At 41.0% G+C, this 16,180-nt stretch overlaps 1 protein-coding gene across 6 annotated transcripts in view; it reads right to left on the bottom strand.

Moving 5' to 3' along the window:
* SLF2 (SMC5-SMC6 complex localization factor 2) overlaps window positions 1-16,180 on the bottom strand; it is a 53,287-nt gene that overhangs the window by 1,693 nt on the left and 35,414 nt on the right. For 5 of the 6 annotated variants that reach the window (XM_032423026.1, XM_032423027.1, XM_032423028.1 and 2 more), the window contains 3 exons: window positions 14,005-14,091; window positions 11,454-11,522; window positions 6,602-9,322 (listed from right to left, as the gene is read on the bottom strand). In XM_032423026.1, coding sequence (XP_032278917.1) covers window positions 9,287-9,322; window positions 11,454-11,522; window positions 14,005-14,091 — 192 coding nt within the window. In that variant the 3' untranslated portion in view covers window positions 6,602-9,286. Of the gene's footprint in view, window positions 1-4,125; window positions 4,506-6,601; window positions 9,323-11,453; window positions 11,523-14,004; window positions 14,092-16,180 lie in introns of those variants that run through there. The other variant, XR_004301667.1, reaches the window with a different exon arrangement.

Genomic DNA, 16,180 nt, shown 5'->3' with positions numbered 1-16,180 from the left:
ACAGCCTCAGAGATTGACAAGGAAGGTTATAAACCTACACATGTGCATATGAAGGACTGTACACCTATTCACAGAAAGGTCCAGCACATACACACATATGTGTAGGGACATGCACACAAACCCACCAATACAGTAGGTCAGGGGTGTTCATGTTCACAGAAGGGTCAAGTAAATGTGTGTTCACACAGTACTCAAACACACAATTACATGTATGCAGAGACAAGCGTCAAGCGTATGTACAAATAGGGGTCCAGTTCTCACTGCAGGCTTGGAGGCTGCCAGTATCCACTGAGGTGCAGAGCAGACCCTCCCTCCCTTCCCAAAAGTCCCAATTTTAAGGCCAGATTCTAAGTGTATGTGTAGTGATGTGGGGAGGCATCTGACCTCAGATGCTGGGATGGGATGGGCCTCTCTGCAAAGGAGGGAGGGGGTACCTAACCCAGGAGAAAGGAGGCCCCTAGCTTTAGCAAAGGAAAGATGGAATGGAACGTGTAACTTAGCGCTGCTCTACTCCGATGTATATACTGCTGTTCTAGATGTGGGAGTTGGACAGGGGCTCTCAACCCCCATTTAACCTGTTGGGAGGGAGGGCGGGGCTAAACGGGGGGGGCGGAGCTGCTGCCCTCCCTCCCCCAGTGGCCACAAGGCTTCAAGGTCTCCAGTCCACACCCCACACTCCACCCCCAGTTCCACAGTTTGGGTTCCTCCCCAGGGCCAGCCCCCTGAACTCTGGTCACCTTCCGACTATTAGATCCTAGGGCTGAAGAAACTGAGGGGAGACACCCCCCCCAAAACAGGATCGATGTTGGATCAGCAGGCTCTCGACCTTCATCCCAGATGTCCACCTGCTTAGTAGGCGGCATCCCCCTCTGCCCAGTAGGATGGCCGTCTTTCTGGCCTGAGAGCCCCTCCCCCGCTACCCTCTCTTCCACCATCCTGGACAGTCCGCGCGTCTTCCCTCTCCTCAGATCTAATCTCAGTCTCTACTGCTGCAGCTCGAGGACAAGCTCTCCTTCGATCCCGCCGGACACCAGGAGACGTGACCCAGATCCCAGGGAACACTGTTCGCCACGCGGGTCCTCGCCCCGCGCGGGTCCCCGACTCCGCGGTGGCGGGTCTGTGCCCAGCACAGCCCGAGGCCTGGCCCGCGCCCCCCCAGGAGCCTTTATGCGGGACCGGGAGACTTGGCTCTGAGAAAGGCCTGGCCCAGCTTGGAGGGTGGAATGGACGTGGGGAAGGCCTGGCCTGGCCTCCGCCCCCCGGCCTAGGCCCCGCCACCGCCCGTACTCCCTGCCTCTCTCACCTTTGCGCTCGGATCCCTGGCCATAGAGACGGCGACGCGCTGCTCCGCGGCCCCACAGCACCAGCTGCGGGAGGAAGGGGCCGCGGCCGGAGGCGGGGTGGGGGTGGAGGCGGAGCCGGGGGTGGGGCGGGGGCTGGAAGGCGGGGCCAGGGAGGCGGGGCCGACTGGGTGGCGTGCAGGGAAGGGCGCCGTTCTCTTCTTTTGCGCCCCCCACCCTACACAATAAAGGTTTGAGGTAAGACTCCCACGGCCTCCGGGCATCTGGCGTCCTCCGCCTCCAAGGGCCGTGGCCCCCGTATCGCCCCCTGGTGGTGGCCTCATCACGCCATGCGCCCTCGATGGGCTTAAAACCCACCTCTCTCCCCTCTAGCCCTAGGACCCCTCCGACTTGTCTACTGTTGGGGACTTACAAAACTGTTCTCTGGGGGCTTAACTTTCCGAGGGCCCTCTAACCTGTCTTCTAATCTGGACCTCACTTCTTGAGCGCCTGCCACTCTTTTCTGCTCTCTGCCTAGGGTGCAGTGGGCCACAGTTGGTGGAGGCCGAGCGTTGGGGCAGCTCTGAACACACAACAGGGTCTGGATTCCCAGCTCAAGAGCCTCCAGCTGCTTGGTCCTTCAGCCTGAAGTCTGAGTGGGTCGGGCTTGGTGGGATGAAGTAACGGCCTGACCAGAAGTTGACAAAGACAATGCTGTTTTTCTGGATAAATAAGCCACAAGGTTTTGCACTTGTCCACTCAACCAAACCTTATGGTAACCGGGGTTTACCTCCTCAGGGACTGGGTCACTCAGATAACTGCCTTCCCTTCCAGCTCATGTTGAACATCATTCTTACTCCAGGTCTTCCAGTTAACTCTCCTCATAGGCAATCGGATATCCTGTCCCTCCTAGGCTCAGTCACCTCACCTAGAAGCAATCTAGAAAGCCCCCCTCAGAATTAACTTCCCAACCAGGGGAGGTCCAGGATGGTCCTCCCAAGCCACCTTTGGTGCTGCAGTTTCCTGGCAACTCGGGCTATACCTTTGCCTCACGGCCTGTTAAAGACCCCTCTAGGGTTTGAATCAAACTGGGGCTCTAGCCATGACCTGGCCTGATCCTCCCCCTCCCTCATCCATGACATTATTGTAGTGGGCCGAAGAGCAGGACTAAAATGCTGAAGGCTACAGGGACATAGGTAACTGACTCTTGCATGTGCCTGAGAGTCTGAACTCTGGAGAGGCAGGGGCTAGGAGAAGAGGCAGATGCACATTGGCCTGAAGGAGGGTGAACAAGATTCAAATGGCTCTGTCATTTAACTAAAAGGACCCTGGGAAAGACATGTCATCTCTCTTTCCTGAATTCCCCAAAGCTCTGTTTGGCACTTCATCATATACAATCTCGTAGCTTGGGCTGCTGTGTGTGACTGCAGATTGCTAGACAGCAGGGCCCACGCTACACTCCCACCTCCCCCAGCACTCTGTAAATAGGATGTGTGTATGTGAAGGGGGAGGTAGCTGGGGAGAAATGCTTATGTTAAAGTGTACACACACTCTCACAAAGACTACCCAGCTTCATTTTAAAAACTGTACCCTCATTCTATCCTGAGGGATTAACAGCGCCATTTTATAGATGAGAAAACAGGCTTTAAGAGGTTAAGTAACTGGCCTTGAAATTGATTCTTGTGTTTACAGATAATCAGTACTGGGAAAGCCTGAGAAGAGGGAAACAGGGTAAACCTGAAGGGGAATTATCAAAGGCATAAATGTGCAATTTTGTGCACAGACGTGTATTGGGGGAGTAGGCAGAAAGGAAGGGGTGTGAAAGAGAAAAGTGAGTTTAATGTGATGAGATGGGAGGGTTCCTAGTGGGAAACAGAAAGGAGAAGTCAGCAAATAGTTGGGAGACACCACAGAAGAAAATCCTAATAGATGAAGGAAGTCCAGGCTGGGAAGCCCAGGAAAGACATGGCTAAGAAAAATAAATCTGCAGTCCTGTGGGAAAGTGGGTTGGGGGGTGACAGCGGAGGGAGGGCAGGAAGACTGCTAGCCCCACAGTACCAGACAGGAGAGAGATTAGCCTGCAGGGGCCCAGTGGGCTAAGGGACACAGCTCCTCCGGTTCTCACAGAACTCACAGTGCTGACTTCAGGTACCTGTGCAGCTGTAGTGATCTGGTGGCAGGTTTAGCATCACACTCGCGCCTACACTCTGTGAGGCAAGCCTTCCTCCTCAAAGGTGCCCTGACGGCCGACTCAGAACCTCACACGTTTCAAATGAACAAAATGTGTAAATTACAATGCGGAGTTCCAGCATGGCACTTGCAGAACTGTAGCTGAGCAGTTACCTAAGTATCTCCAATAATACAGATTTACATCACAATCCATTTCTTTCTGCTGTCCTCCCACTTGAGTCTCTGAACCTAATGATCAGATGGGACGGCAATTAATGGAACTTTCTCTAGGAAGCCCCTCTGACAATGCTCTTCTCTGCAAATTAAGCTCATAAAATATGAATGAGGGGAATACTGACAGTGGAAGAGACTCCAAATCAAAGGAAGAAATGAATCCTAACCTAGCCATGAGTTTGTGTCCTGGGACACAGGCAGGGCATTCTTTGAGCAGGTTGTTACTCATCCTTAAGGTCACTATCCTGGCTGCTTCACAGGGTGGCTGGGAGATGATCCCATTGGAAAACCTTCTGGTGTACTTCACAAGCACAGAACATAAAACGTAGTTTTGTTTTTGCTAGGCTATTCTCCCCAACTCCGTTGTAAGAAAATGGCTCTTGTTCTCAGCCACCTACACACCAGCGTTTGGTTCCAGGCTTCGCACAGAGCAGTTACTCACTGTATAGCAGGGATCCTAGGTGAAGGGGGTAGGTATGAACTCCTGAAACTTGAGCAGAGGTTCCCTGAGGCAAAGAACTCTGGCCTAGTCAAGTTGTCCTGCTTCCTGTTCACTGTGGCAGCATTTCTGTTCTTGCTTTGCCATCTCCACCTCTGGTTTGCCCAGCACTCTCCCTTTAGGTGGCGTGATCTTTATTTGGGCCAAATATACAGCTGAGGTGCTTCTTCAGTAGGGACTGTCACCAGGGCACCAATGCTGTAGTCTCACTGTTCCACTGTGCCTCAGAAGCCTGTTTTGCCTGTTAAGTTTTCCTCCCAGCCAGTCGTCTTGGAGTCAGACCCAAAGCTGGGCCTTCTGGTTTGCCCTCTCTTGACTCCAGCCTGGGGAATGGTTAGCAAGGAAAAGGGAGTGTCAGGACATGTCTACAAATGATGGAAAATCACCCACCACCACCCCTTCTCAGCTTTAGCATGCTGAGTCCTAAAGAAGCCACAAACTTATATATACAGATACATATATATGTGTATATATATATACATATATATTTTTTTTACCAGGAGAGACAGAGCTGGACAGAGAAGCCTCTGGAGCTGCCTGTCAGAAGGATTAGAGCACACCCACACTACAATTTTAAGGTATGGTTTGCTTAGATGTCAGTGAACCCCCAAGTGCCTTACGTTCAACTTATTTTTTAAGTAATCTCTACCTCCAACATGGGGCTCAAATTCACAACATGAGTAGCATGCTCCACTGACCAAGCCAGCCAGGTGCCCCTCCTTAAGTTCAATTTTACCTGTCATCTGAGAAGAGCTTCAAATGAGAGCTAAATAATAATACCTAGCGTATATGCCAGGCACCTTGCTAAGTACTTTTCATGCATTAGCTCACTTAATCCTTATAAGCTCTGAGATAGACACCATTATTATTGCTTTCAACAGAGGAAGAAACTAAGGTTCGGACAGGTTAAGTAACTTGCCAAAGATCAAATGGTTGTTACGGTCAATCTGGGATCTGAGGTCAGGACTAAGGTCAAGGTCAAGGCCCTTAACTTGCACAAGGCTATGCTGCCAGGATCCCAGTACTTAAGGCAATGTCTTTGCTTTTGTCTGTTACTCCCTCACCCTTCTACCCCAGTCAGAAAAATGCTCACAAGTGATCTTCTCCAAACCAGCCTGTCAGAAGGGAGAAAGAAATACTGGCATGGTTCTGGAACCTGAGGCCTCTGGCAACCATGCCTAGCCCTTCTATGAGCTCATAATAATTTCTTCTGTGAGGAGTTGTCAACCTATGTCTCCCCTCAGCTGCCATATGCACAGCTTTCTCTGCCTGGCAGGTTGGAGGTAGTCCTGAGCCCTGCTTCTGCATCATATGGCTTCCCCTTTCCTTGACCTGGGCTCTAGAACAGGGGAGCCAGGCCAAAGGATTCCTTTCCAGTCCTCTTTGGCCAATAACAAAGTATTTTCACCTGGATACCAGAAGGTACAATTCATGAGAGCGGTTTGTGTTGTTCACCACTGAATCCTCAAAAGAGTACCTAGCATGTAGTAGGTACGCAATAGTTGTTGAATCAACCGAGCGAATGGGGTAATGTAAGAATGAGATTACTGAATTGCTGACCACAAATTATGCAGCAAATTATTAAGTGGGTTATGTAAAAGTGAACTGTGCACAACTATAGCTTTATGTATTCCAGAAACAGGAGACATCAAACCAAAAAAACAGATGGAAGAATCCAAAGCAAGAGGAAAAAAGAATCAGTTTAAAAACTAGGGGGATGGGGCAGGGAAGAAACAGGATTCCCAGATATTTAACTATCCCCCACTCCCAAACAAATATTACCAAACACATGTTCAAACTGAGAAAAAGCATTTTTAATAACACACACATACATTCATGGGACTTTAAACAAGATGTAGTAAAAAAATCTTAAAAAAAAAAAAGGGGAAGAGAAAAGAAATCTGCATTTACTTGTAAATTGCCTAAGAGCTGGTGGAGCAACTGGCTGACAGGACTGCCCAGGGAAAACAGATGCACAGATAACGAGGTGCGCCAACACTGTAAACGAGTAAGAAATAACCACCACAGACCGTGCTCTACATGCCCAGCCACCGGTTCCCTGATCCTGCGTCCTTAGAGACAAACCAGGACAGTCTCTTCCCTAATTTCCAACTCAGTCACTTGTTATTGGGTCACCTCTTAAATTTTTTATTTTTAAAATTTAAAAATTACCCTTGGTTTAAAGACTCCACGCATTATTACTGGCCAGTCCCCACCAACTATACTTGTTTGGACAGAAATAAAAATGCAAATGCTCCTGACTGAGCCTGGATGACAATGCGCCTTTTCTCTCTTTTACATCTGGGGAGATTTTGTGAAGTCAAAAGCAAGCTATTATTTGTACTTCAAAACAAAACCAAAATGCCAACCTCCCAAAAGGTGACAAAGGCACCATTACCATCAAAAGACAGACAGGAAATGTACAAATGCTGTTACTTTACTGCTAGATAGATGCATTTTGTGCATGGAGAGCCTCTTCACTTAACATGATATAACTAATAGAATTATATTTTCCAATAACAAGAAAAGCAGTTTAGAAAAGGCAAACAGTTACACACAAAAGCATAAACACTTACAAGTACCTTAATTTTCAGCTTGCAATAAGGGTAATAAGTTTGACATACATAACCAGAAAATTAGACAAGGTTATTTTTGGCACAGTAATATTGCCAAACACACCACCACTCAGTGCAAGCTTTGTTTGCCAAGTCCCAAAAGTGGCCTGACATTTTCTGTGCAATGAACATTTTCTCCCCCCACTACCATCCCATTTGCTGGGCAACAACAGCAGGAGGGAGACAGAACATGGGGACTCAAGAGGGAGAAGGATAATACTTGATTTGGGAGAAAAGTCATGGGCTACTTGTGCTAAAAGAGAATCATCACAGAATTTGTATGAGAACCCAATGCAAATACTGACTGGAGTATGACCTGGAGACGGAGACATCTACCACAGTCATAAATACAAGGGCTCAAACTGATGTCTGGCCATTTTTAAAGGGACAGATGAAGTATTTTTCTCTAATGAAGAAAGACAATTAAAAATAGAGACTTTTCTTATTGGAACTGCTAAATAAAAATGTATCAAAGTGGTTTTAAATTTGATGAGCAGTTATCAGTTGAAACTGCAATACAAAAGGGTCACTTAAAAAAAAAACCTGAATAACCCACTTGTCCCCCCGTCAATGTACACGATTAGAAAATATTTACACACTGTAATTACAAGCAATATAAGCAGTATTTTATACTTTGAGATTTTGTACACTTTACACAATGCAAAATGAGAAAAATATGAACACTTATAAAATTACACACAAATAATGTATCTACAAAGTATTAAATTACAAAGAGTGAAAGCCCCCATTGTTGGGCAGATAGATGCCAGAGTTTCAAGCTTCTGTCAAATAGAACTCTTTGTATCTATCTCATTAACCATAAGTGGCATTTTCTAATAATACCCTTGAGAGGTAGTATCGAGATAATAATATTCTTACCAGTAAACTCAACAGAATAAAACTTTTGTTGGTCTGACTCCTGGAGCCTCATTCGGTCGGGGTTCTAAGGAATTGGATTTACTTAGTCTTCCCTTTAAAATCTCTAACTGCTCAATGCTTGACGTGGGCTCAAAAGTTACTTATACTATTGTAAATGATAAGTTTAAGATAAAATGCTTTTTACTCCTAAGCCTCAATTTAGAGGTAGAAAGCTATTTTTCAAAAATTATTTTCTCCCCTCTCAAACCATAAAACCCAAGTCCAATTCCCTTCCTCTCCATCATCTTTCCCCCCACAATTGGAGACATGAGAATGCTCAGGAAAGCAGTGTCATCCAAGTCAATATTGAAAGGAAAAAAAAGTTGACATTCTCATTCAAGAAACAACCCCCTCCACAAAGGGACACTCAGTCAACAAAAGAATTTTTCAGTTAGCTAGTAAGAGTCTATTACTACCAAAGGCTTCAAAGGGCCCTTGGACTAATAAGACCAGCATGTGCACTTCTACTAACCCTTCACCATTTAAACCCAAGGATGGCTTTCCAGTGTTTAAGAATATTTAGAGCAGCTGTGGTTTTCAAGTGCAACAAATTTAAAATACAAGCACACACACGCGCGTGCACACACACACACATACACACACACATGCGCGCGCGTGTGCAATGTCCCAAAGAATAAACACCATCCAGGTCTCTGCCAAGCTTATATACTCATGAAAGTAAGGGTTTTGGAAACTTGTCCAGATCTTTAAGCTTTTATACTATAGACTTCTGTAATATGGCTGACCAAGGGCCAGGATTCTAAGATTTAGCCAAATTCTAAGATTTAACCAGTATTTAAAAATTATATATACACTTAAAAGGAATCCAAAACAAACTGCATATGAATGTTTTGGCATAAAAACAGAGACACTATTTTATAGCTTAACTCTTCCCCTTAAGGGGGATCTGACAATATACCAAATTTCTGTTTCTTAACTGTTTAAATGTATTTTAAAAACCTAACAGATTTCTAATCTTGAATAGTGAAGGAAAATGTATGGATTGAAACCTCCCTGTGGTTTATAGGAGTTACAGAAGAGATTTATTCTTTTTGTTATTAATCTCAGTTCTAAGTTTTCTTTTTGAGTCCCAAAATAACGAAAGGGAAAATTAAACCCAACTGGAACTTGGTCTTGATTTCCATGTCAAACTACTCAACTTGGTCCAAACCCTTTCCTACATATTTCCTGTGATTATCCAAGTGCCATAAATACAATCCAAAAAAACAAAACAAAACAAAAAAAAGGATAACTGGCTTACAAATTAACAAGAGGAGTTAATAGGGGCAGGTTAGACATGCAACTATTAGCTGCTTCTACCCCTCCCCTCTTGTTATAGGATTCTGCTCTTTTTAAAATGTCAGTTGCCTTAAAATTAAGCAGATCATGTTTCATATCTGCTTCAGAAATGGCAATTTCTTCATTACCAGCTTCATACTAGATATTCAAGTGGCACATTTGCAGCACATTTTCTTAGCATTCCACTGGAGTTTGTAGCATTCTTTCTACTCCCCTAGGAAAAGGTCTTATTGAATTTCTCTTGGTTCATATTTTTGCTGCTTCAACTCCTGTTAAGAATCTGGTACCCAGAAGTCATGAAGCTGCCCCTAGAAAAGGGAATGGGGAAAAAAACAGGATAAAGGAAAGTCAGATTATGCATTAATCCTTATAAAACTACTAATCATCAAACAGGGTTTTGGTAAAGGAAGTAATAAAATCTTTATATTGTACATTTCTCTGAAAATTTATGGTAATCGGAATCAGTTTTCACATTTTGTGGTCTAACAATTAAAAAAAGCACAAAATAAGTCCAAGATGTTTTCCTCACCAACATACACATGTGGAGGATCATATTTAAGAAGATTTTGTAAAATGTTAAGCTGACTAGTAGAGAAGTTTGGGTATTAAATTCATTTATTTTAATACCACATCAGCAAAGATGGCCAGGCTAAAACAAGATCTACTGAGATTAGAAACTGAAATAACAACAAAACATTAAGATTTCTCAAAGAGCAGGCATATCTTATGAGGGGCAATAATAGCAAGAGGGTCAAAATGCAGAAGAGTTGAGATTACTTTTCCTAATTAATCTTCAGTGTTCCTGTTGCTTTGACATAAACTATAAGCAACTTCTAGGTCCAATCTACTGAAATTATGGTTCCTGGACCAGCAGCATTGCCATCAATCTGAGAACCTGTTAGAAATGCAGCATCTCTCAGGTCTTACTCCAGACCTACTGAATCAAAATCTGCATTTCAATAAATTGATGCCTATATGCACATTAAAATTTGAGAAGCATAATTTTAGAAAATAACATATCCGTTAGTTTGTAAAAGGCAAATTTATAGTATGGCAAATGTAATACCAGGTGCTTAAACAATGCCCCTCTTAAGCAAAAGCCTTAGATATGATACCAAAAGCCTAACAAAAGGAAATAAAACTGGACTTCATCACAGTTAAAAACTTTTGTTCTACAAATGATCCCATCAAGGCAATGAAAAGACAACACACAGAATTAGAGAGTTATTTGCAAATCATATACCTAACAAGGGACTTGTATTTGGAACAAATGGAGAATTTCTACAATTCAGTAATAAAAAGATAAAAAACCCAATTAAAAAATGGGCAAAGGATTTCAGTAGACATTTCTCCAAAGAAGATACATGAATGGACAGTAAGCATATGAAAAGATGCACATCATCATTAGTCATTAGGGAAATAAGAATTAAAACCACAATAAGATTCTACTACCAACCCCCTACTATAGCTATAATAAAAAACACAGATAATAACAAGTGTTAGCAAGAATGTGGAGAATTTAGAAACCTTATACATTCTGGTGGGAATGTAAAACAGTGCAGCCACTATGGAAAACAGTATGGCAATTCCTCAAAACATTTAACATAGAATTACCACACGACCCAGCAATTCCACTCCCAGGTATACACCCAAAATATTTTAATTTGAGAACATATGTTCACACTAAAACCTGTGTAGTGTTGTTCATGGAAGCGTTATTTACAACAGCCAGGAAGTAGAAGCATACCCAAATGTCCCATCTAATTAAGTGGATAAATAAGATATATTCATACAATGGAATATTATTTGGCAATAGAAATGACATACATGCTACAACATGGATTCACCTAACATTATGTGAAAGAAGCCAGTCATAAAAGACCACATAGTATATCATTTCACTTATATGAAATGTGAAAAATAGGCAAATCTATACAGGCAGAAAGAATAGTGGTTACCTAAAGGCTTGGGGGGAGTTGGGGATAGAAATGCACGTGGTTGGGGAATGGGCGGTGGCTGCTAATGGGTTCTGGGATTTCTTTCTGGAGTGACAAAAATGTTTTAAAGTACATTAAAATATTTGGTGGTGATGGTTACACAACTCTGTGCATATACTAAAAACCACTTTAAATGAGTGAAATATGATACGTGAATTTTATCTCAATAAAGCTGTTGAGAAAAATGCTCCCCATGAAAATATCAACCTCCATTTGATGTAATGTGATACTTTAAAATAGGCTCAACCATCTCTGGAAATAAATTAATAAATATAAAGCAAACAAAAACTAAAAAACATACACAAATTATTATACTGGAGTTTTCAGTTTATCTTAAGATACCTAGAAGCAAGTGCTCTGTCATTTTTTTTTAAAACAGTATAAAGAAGTACCATTTAGCAAAACTACTAAGAATAAATAAAACTGTTTAATAAAATGACACCTGAGTAGGCCGACAGTTCTGGATTATTTCCTGCCATTTTCCATGTATCCTGGCAACCAGGTCTTTTACCTTAAAAGTATCAAAAAGGGGAAAAGGGATCAGATCAAACATCCTTAACTAAAATCAATTTAATGCTTGATATGAAAGATATGATAGTTGTGACAGGCCCATACCCAACAATTCAATTTAATTTTGTCAAGAAAGAAAATAAACTACTCATCTTCTGGAGGGGCTTTCAAATCATAGTGATTAATGTAAGACTTTTCTCAATCACCATAATCTAAGTTACTGAATGCTTAGGACTCTATTTTCCCATCAGTTACTAAAGATCATCCAGAAAAAACATATTCCTTCCCTGCCAGCAAGACACTTATATTTTCAACTTGCTGGCTTTTGAACACCCACATAGAGAAGCTGAATTGTGGGGCTTTGTTATAGGGCCCAAGGCTTTGGCTGTCCTTGTCTTTCCAACTTCTATTTGAAAGACTCAAGGCCACAAAAATGGCTGTCATTTGTTCCTTTCCACATTATCAGAAGATCCAAGATTCACTGTACTGTCTCTCTAGGTTTCTGCAAAGTACTATGAATCCTCTTTAAATCCAAAGTATATTCCACGTTTGTAGGTTTAGTGAGTCTCTGCCTGAAACTCAAGCTTCCCTACAACTCTAGAGATTCTCAATTAGTTCTTAAACATAACTGCTTCAGAAAAATGTTTTAAACAAGTCAAGAATTTTATAGCTGCTTTAAGTTTATAAAGTAAATTAAAAGGTACTTTTTTCTCCATTTAGAGTTCAGCAGATTCGGTTTCTCCAAAATAATCACCACCTTTTCTATTACAGGTTGTGAAGAGGCAACTCCTCAGCAGACCATCCCCCGACACAATTTCCATAGACGCCTGTGTCTCTCTCCACTCTGAGAGAAGCAAGCCCTGGCACCAATCTATGCAGGCCCTTGGCTTTAAGAAACAAAAACCTTGGGTGGTCCCCTTTTAGCACATCTGTCAGCAGTAGCCACTACCACTAAGTTCTACGGGCCAGTAACCCTAGTCAATGTTCAAAAGAATGTGCTTCTTTGAAACTATGGTTTCCCCTCTAAGTCAAAGAGCTATCCCCTACATATTTCTGAAAATCTGCAATCTGATACAACTTCATTAGTTGCTCATCTCTGTATTTAACTTAAATCTACTAAAATAAATACACATACTGAATCCAAATGGGCATTGTTGAAATGACTAACCTTTACAGCTAATTAATGTAAGATATAAAGTTACAAAGCTGAAACTTCACATTTACTGATTTATCCAAACACAACGGCAAAAAAGAATCAGCTTTACATTACAAATGCTAAAAGATGATTTGGAATTAAAAAATCCTTAAAAGAAAAGTTTTTTAAAAAAGTGTTTAATGTTTTAGGAAAAACTTATTTTATTAATACTCAAGTTGCTTTCCTAACTCCATACTCATAGTCAGCTTTTCTACTCTCTACTGTCTTGAAATATACTAAACTTTTAAGAAAAAAAGCTTAGCAAGCTTACTGCTGAATCATTTCCATCCTAGAGCTCAGACTGGGTGATATAGAACTCAGAAACCTGAAGAATCCTTCTTTAACACATTCTTTAATGGGACATTCAAAGAAAAACAGCTAACCTATTTCTTCTCTATGAACAAAACAAGTTTTCAACTATCACAAAATTGCTTTTAATCCCCGAAACTAACTTAGGCATAAAAGTCTTAATTTGTAATCAAAAAAGAAACTAATTTTCTCTCTCTCTCTTTTTTTAAGATTTTATTTATTTGTCAGAGAGAGAACATAAGCAGGGGGAGCAGTAGGCTCCCCGCTGAGCAAGGAGCCCAATGCGGGATTCGATCACGGGACCCTGGGATCATGACCTGAACCAAAGGCAGATGCTTAACCGACTAAGATACCCAGGCGTCCAAGTTTTATTAGTACTGGAAGAACTTTCTCTTCAGGTGTCAGGAGTCTTAGAATAGAGAGTATAGTAAAATGAAAAATATATTTGTCTTGAGATTTTTCCCTTTCACTTTTTAAAAAAAAGTAATCTCTTTGCCCAATGTGGGGCTCAAACTCACAACCCCAAGATGAAGAGTTATATGCTCTACTGACTGAGCCAGCTAGGTGCCTCTCCTTTCACTTTTAATTTAGCTAGAAGTATTTAGTAGAAACTGATTTCTGTTATTAAAGGAGAAAGTCATATTTCTCATCTTATATGTTCTTTTTTTTTTTTTAAGATTTTATTTATTTGAGAGAGTGAGAGCCAGAGAGCATAAGAAGGTTGAGAGCACGAGCAGGGTGAAGGGCAGAGGGAGAGGAGCCCGCTCTTCTCTCCCCACCCACCACGTAGGGCTCAATCTCAGGACTCCAGCATCATGACCTGACCTGAAGGCAGACACTTAACTGACTGAGACACCCAGGCACCCACCCTCCCTTTTTAAAGAGAGGCTTATTCGCTTCTCTTCCTCAAATATTAATGTAATCAAAGCTAGACAACAACAAAAAATCCTAACAATTCTTATGAAAAACAAACACTTACCTTAGTTCTATAAAACAGTCTTGCATCTTCCCTAATATCACACTTAACATGCTTTTCCAAAGCCCCACAGAGGTGCACGAAGTGTTTCTGTGCGAAACAAACATGAGGGATGAAAACAACTCTGAAGCATTGCAAATTAACAAAGAGGAGATGATGCTTAGAACTAACAATCATTTAAAAAATCTCATTCTCCAGTTACCGATTTCTGATGTTAACCATAACATAATACCAGTCATATCACTGAAAACAGTAACTGCCACCAACAATAAGACTGTTAAGGTTTACTGCTAACATAAAAATATACACAAAAATGAAAGTCGTTTTGCTGTATATTAAGCTACATTAATGAAAATTAATGCTAGAGTTCTGACTGTGATGTAATGCTCAGAAATTTAAAGAGTCCTTCTTTTTTAACATATTCTCTAATGGAATATTCAAATACCAGCCAACTTACTTTTTCTCTTTGAACAAAACGAGGTGTAAAAGTAGTGTCTTGACAAATTAAGTGTCTTAAGTTTTAGAAGTGTATAGTCCAAAACAGTCACTGTTATACATACAGTAAGGCTGATTATATAAGGTGAGAATGTAAATGGACACTCTTTGGAAGGGAAATGTGATAACCATTATTTTACAATTAAAATTTGAAAAATTTACAAGCTTTGATCTAGCAATTCTAATTCTAGTAATTTATCCTAAAGAAATGCTTGTATAGGTTGGTAAACATACACAAATAAGCATGTTCATGTTAGTACTGTGTGTAGTCACAAGAAGCATAATACAATGTTCATCAACAAAGATTTTGAAATACTATAGTTATTAGATAGAAATGCTAATATCTTAAGGCAAAAAAAAAGATAAGTTGCAAATAATATGAATAGTATGACTCCATTTTTGTTAAAGTAATCAAGTTAGTATATGCACAGATTATGGAGAAATTTATAGGAGGGCACTGGATAATAGGAGTCTTTCACTTTCTACCTTATATAGTTTTATAATAATTGAATTGTTAAACAATACTCATTGCTTTTAATCAGAAAAAATTATTTAAAAAAAATGTGAGGACCATATAAGAACAATACAGATAGATGACTACATTAGATTCCATTCAGGAGAGCAAACAGTTTTAGGGGCAGGCAGGTGGCTGGCTCAGTCAGGGGAGCATATGACTCTTGATCTCGAGCCCCATTTTGGGTATAGAGATTACTTAAATAAATAAACTTAAAAAAAAAAGAGCAAGAGCAAACAGTGCTATGTACAAGAGGAGTGTTTATAAAAATACATGAACCACCAGAGAGAGAAGGAAAGCATCAACAAAATGAAAAGGCAACCTACTGAATGGGAGAAGATATTTGCAAATGATATATCCGATTAAGGTTGATATCCGATTTGGTTAATATCCAAAATATATAAAGAACTCAACACCACACACACACACAAAAATCCAATTAAAAAATGGGCAGAAGACTTAGACATTTTTCTAAAGAAGACCTACAGATGGCAAACAGATACATGAAAAGATGCTCAATATCATTAATCATCAAGGAAATACAAATCAAAATCACAATGAGGTATCACCTTACACCTATCAGAATGGCAAGAATCAAAAGACAAGAAATAACAAGTGTTGACGAGGATGTGGAGAAAAAGGAACCCTCATGTACTGTTGGTGGGAATGTGAATTGGTGTAGTCACTGTGGAAAGCGGTATGGAGGTTCCTCAGAATATTAAATACCAAATGACTTAGTCATTCCATTACTGGGTATTTACCCAAAGAAAACAAAAACATTAATTTGAGAAAATATATGCATCCCTATGTTTACTGCAGCATTATTTACAAGCCAAGAATGGAAGCAACCCAAGTGTCCAGTGACAGATGAATGGATTAAGAGGATGTGGTGTATATATGTGTATGTGTGTGTGTGTATATATATATATATATATATATATATATATATATATATATATAATGTGGTACACACACACACAAACTAGAATACCACCCAGGCATAAAAAGAATGAGATCTTGCCATGTGAGAAAATGGATGAACCTACAGAGTATGATGCTAAGTGAAATAAGTCAGACAGAAGACAAATACTACATGATTTCACTTATATGTGAAACCTAAAAAACAAATGAATAAACAAACAAAAAGCAGAAACAGACCTATAAATACAG

This window comes from Phoca vitulina, unplaced genomic scaffold (assembly GCF_004348235.1).
Source record: "Phoca vitulina isolate PV1807 unplaced genomic scaffold, GSC_HSeal_1.0 scaffold28, whole genome shotgun sequence".
In the NCBI taxonomy this organism is placed as follows: domain Eukaryota; kingdom Metazoa; phylum Chordata; class Mammalia; order Carnivora; family Phocidae; genus Phoca; species Phoca vitulina.
The sequence above is the reverse complement of the archived record's forward strand: the minus strand, read 5'-3'. Positions and strand labels throughout refer to the sequence as shown.